The sequence below is a fragment of the Octopus bimaculoides genome, chromosome 11, assembly GCF_001194135.2.
Source record: "Octopus bimaculoides isolate UCB-OBI-ISO-001 chromosome 11, ASM119413v2, whole genome shotgun sequence".
NCBI classification, from domain to species: Eukaryota; Metazoa; Mollusca; class Cephalopoda; order Octopoda; family Octopodidae; genus Octopus; species Octopus bimaculoides.
In genome coordinates, this window is record NC_068991.1 from 21543166 (window position 1) to 21543958 (window position 793).

At 41.7% G+C, this 793-nt stretch overlaps 1 protein-coding gene across 1 annotated transcript in view; it reads right to left on the bottom strand.

Moving 5' to 3' along the window:
- Positions 1–793, bottom strand: part of LOC106881377 (DNA polymerase delta catalytic subunit) — a 54954-nt gene that overhangs the window by 16800 nt on the left and 37361 nt on the right. Inside the window, exon 18 of the mRNA XM_014931744.2 lies at positions 9–146. Coding sequence (XP_014787230.1) covers positions 9–146 — 138 coding nt within the window. The remainder of the gene's footprint in view (positions 1–8; positions 147–793) is intronic.

Consider the following 793-nt stretch of genomic DNA (forward strand, 5'->3'; position numbering starts at 1 on the left):
AAACCTACCTTCTCAAATTCTAATTTAATAGGTTTGATAAATTTGCTGGAAATATATTCTGCTGCTTCCTTCCCAAGTTCCATTGCCTCTGCAACAGTTTCAACTCCAAAATTGCACATCACAGAATCTGTATCACCATAAATTACCTAAGGGGTTAAAAGACAAAAAAAAAAGAAACTTTATACATCAACATCAATAGCTTACGAATGAGAACCGAAGTTCGAAATTCCCCAAGATACCTGATGAAGGCTGGAGGGTATATCAGCCGAAACGTTGTGTTAACAACAAACAAGATAAGAACAAATATCTGTCAAATGTAAATAATGAAAGAGTAAAATCATACTTGTCCTCAACACCACGATCTTCATTACTATCATCCTCATCGTATTAATCATCACCAATGGCGCAGGAGTGGCTGTGTGGTAAGTAGCTAGCTTACGAACCACATGGTTCCGGGTTCAGTCCCACTGCGTGGCACCTTGGGCAAGTGTCTCCTACTATAGCCTCGGGCTGACCAAAGCCTTGTGAGTGGATCTGGTAGACGGAAACTGAAAGAAGCCCGCCGTATATATGTATATATATATGTATGTTTGTGCGTCTGTGTTTGTCCCCCTACCATCGCTTGACAACCGGTGCTGTTGTGGTTACGTCCCCGTAACTTAGCGGTTCGGCAAAAAGAGACCGATAGAATAAGTACTAGGCTTACAAAGAATAAGTCCTGGGGTCGATTTTTTCGACTAAAGGCGGTGCTCCAGCATGGCCGCAGTCAAATGACTGAAACAAGTAAAAGAAT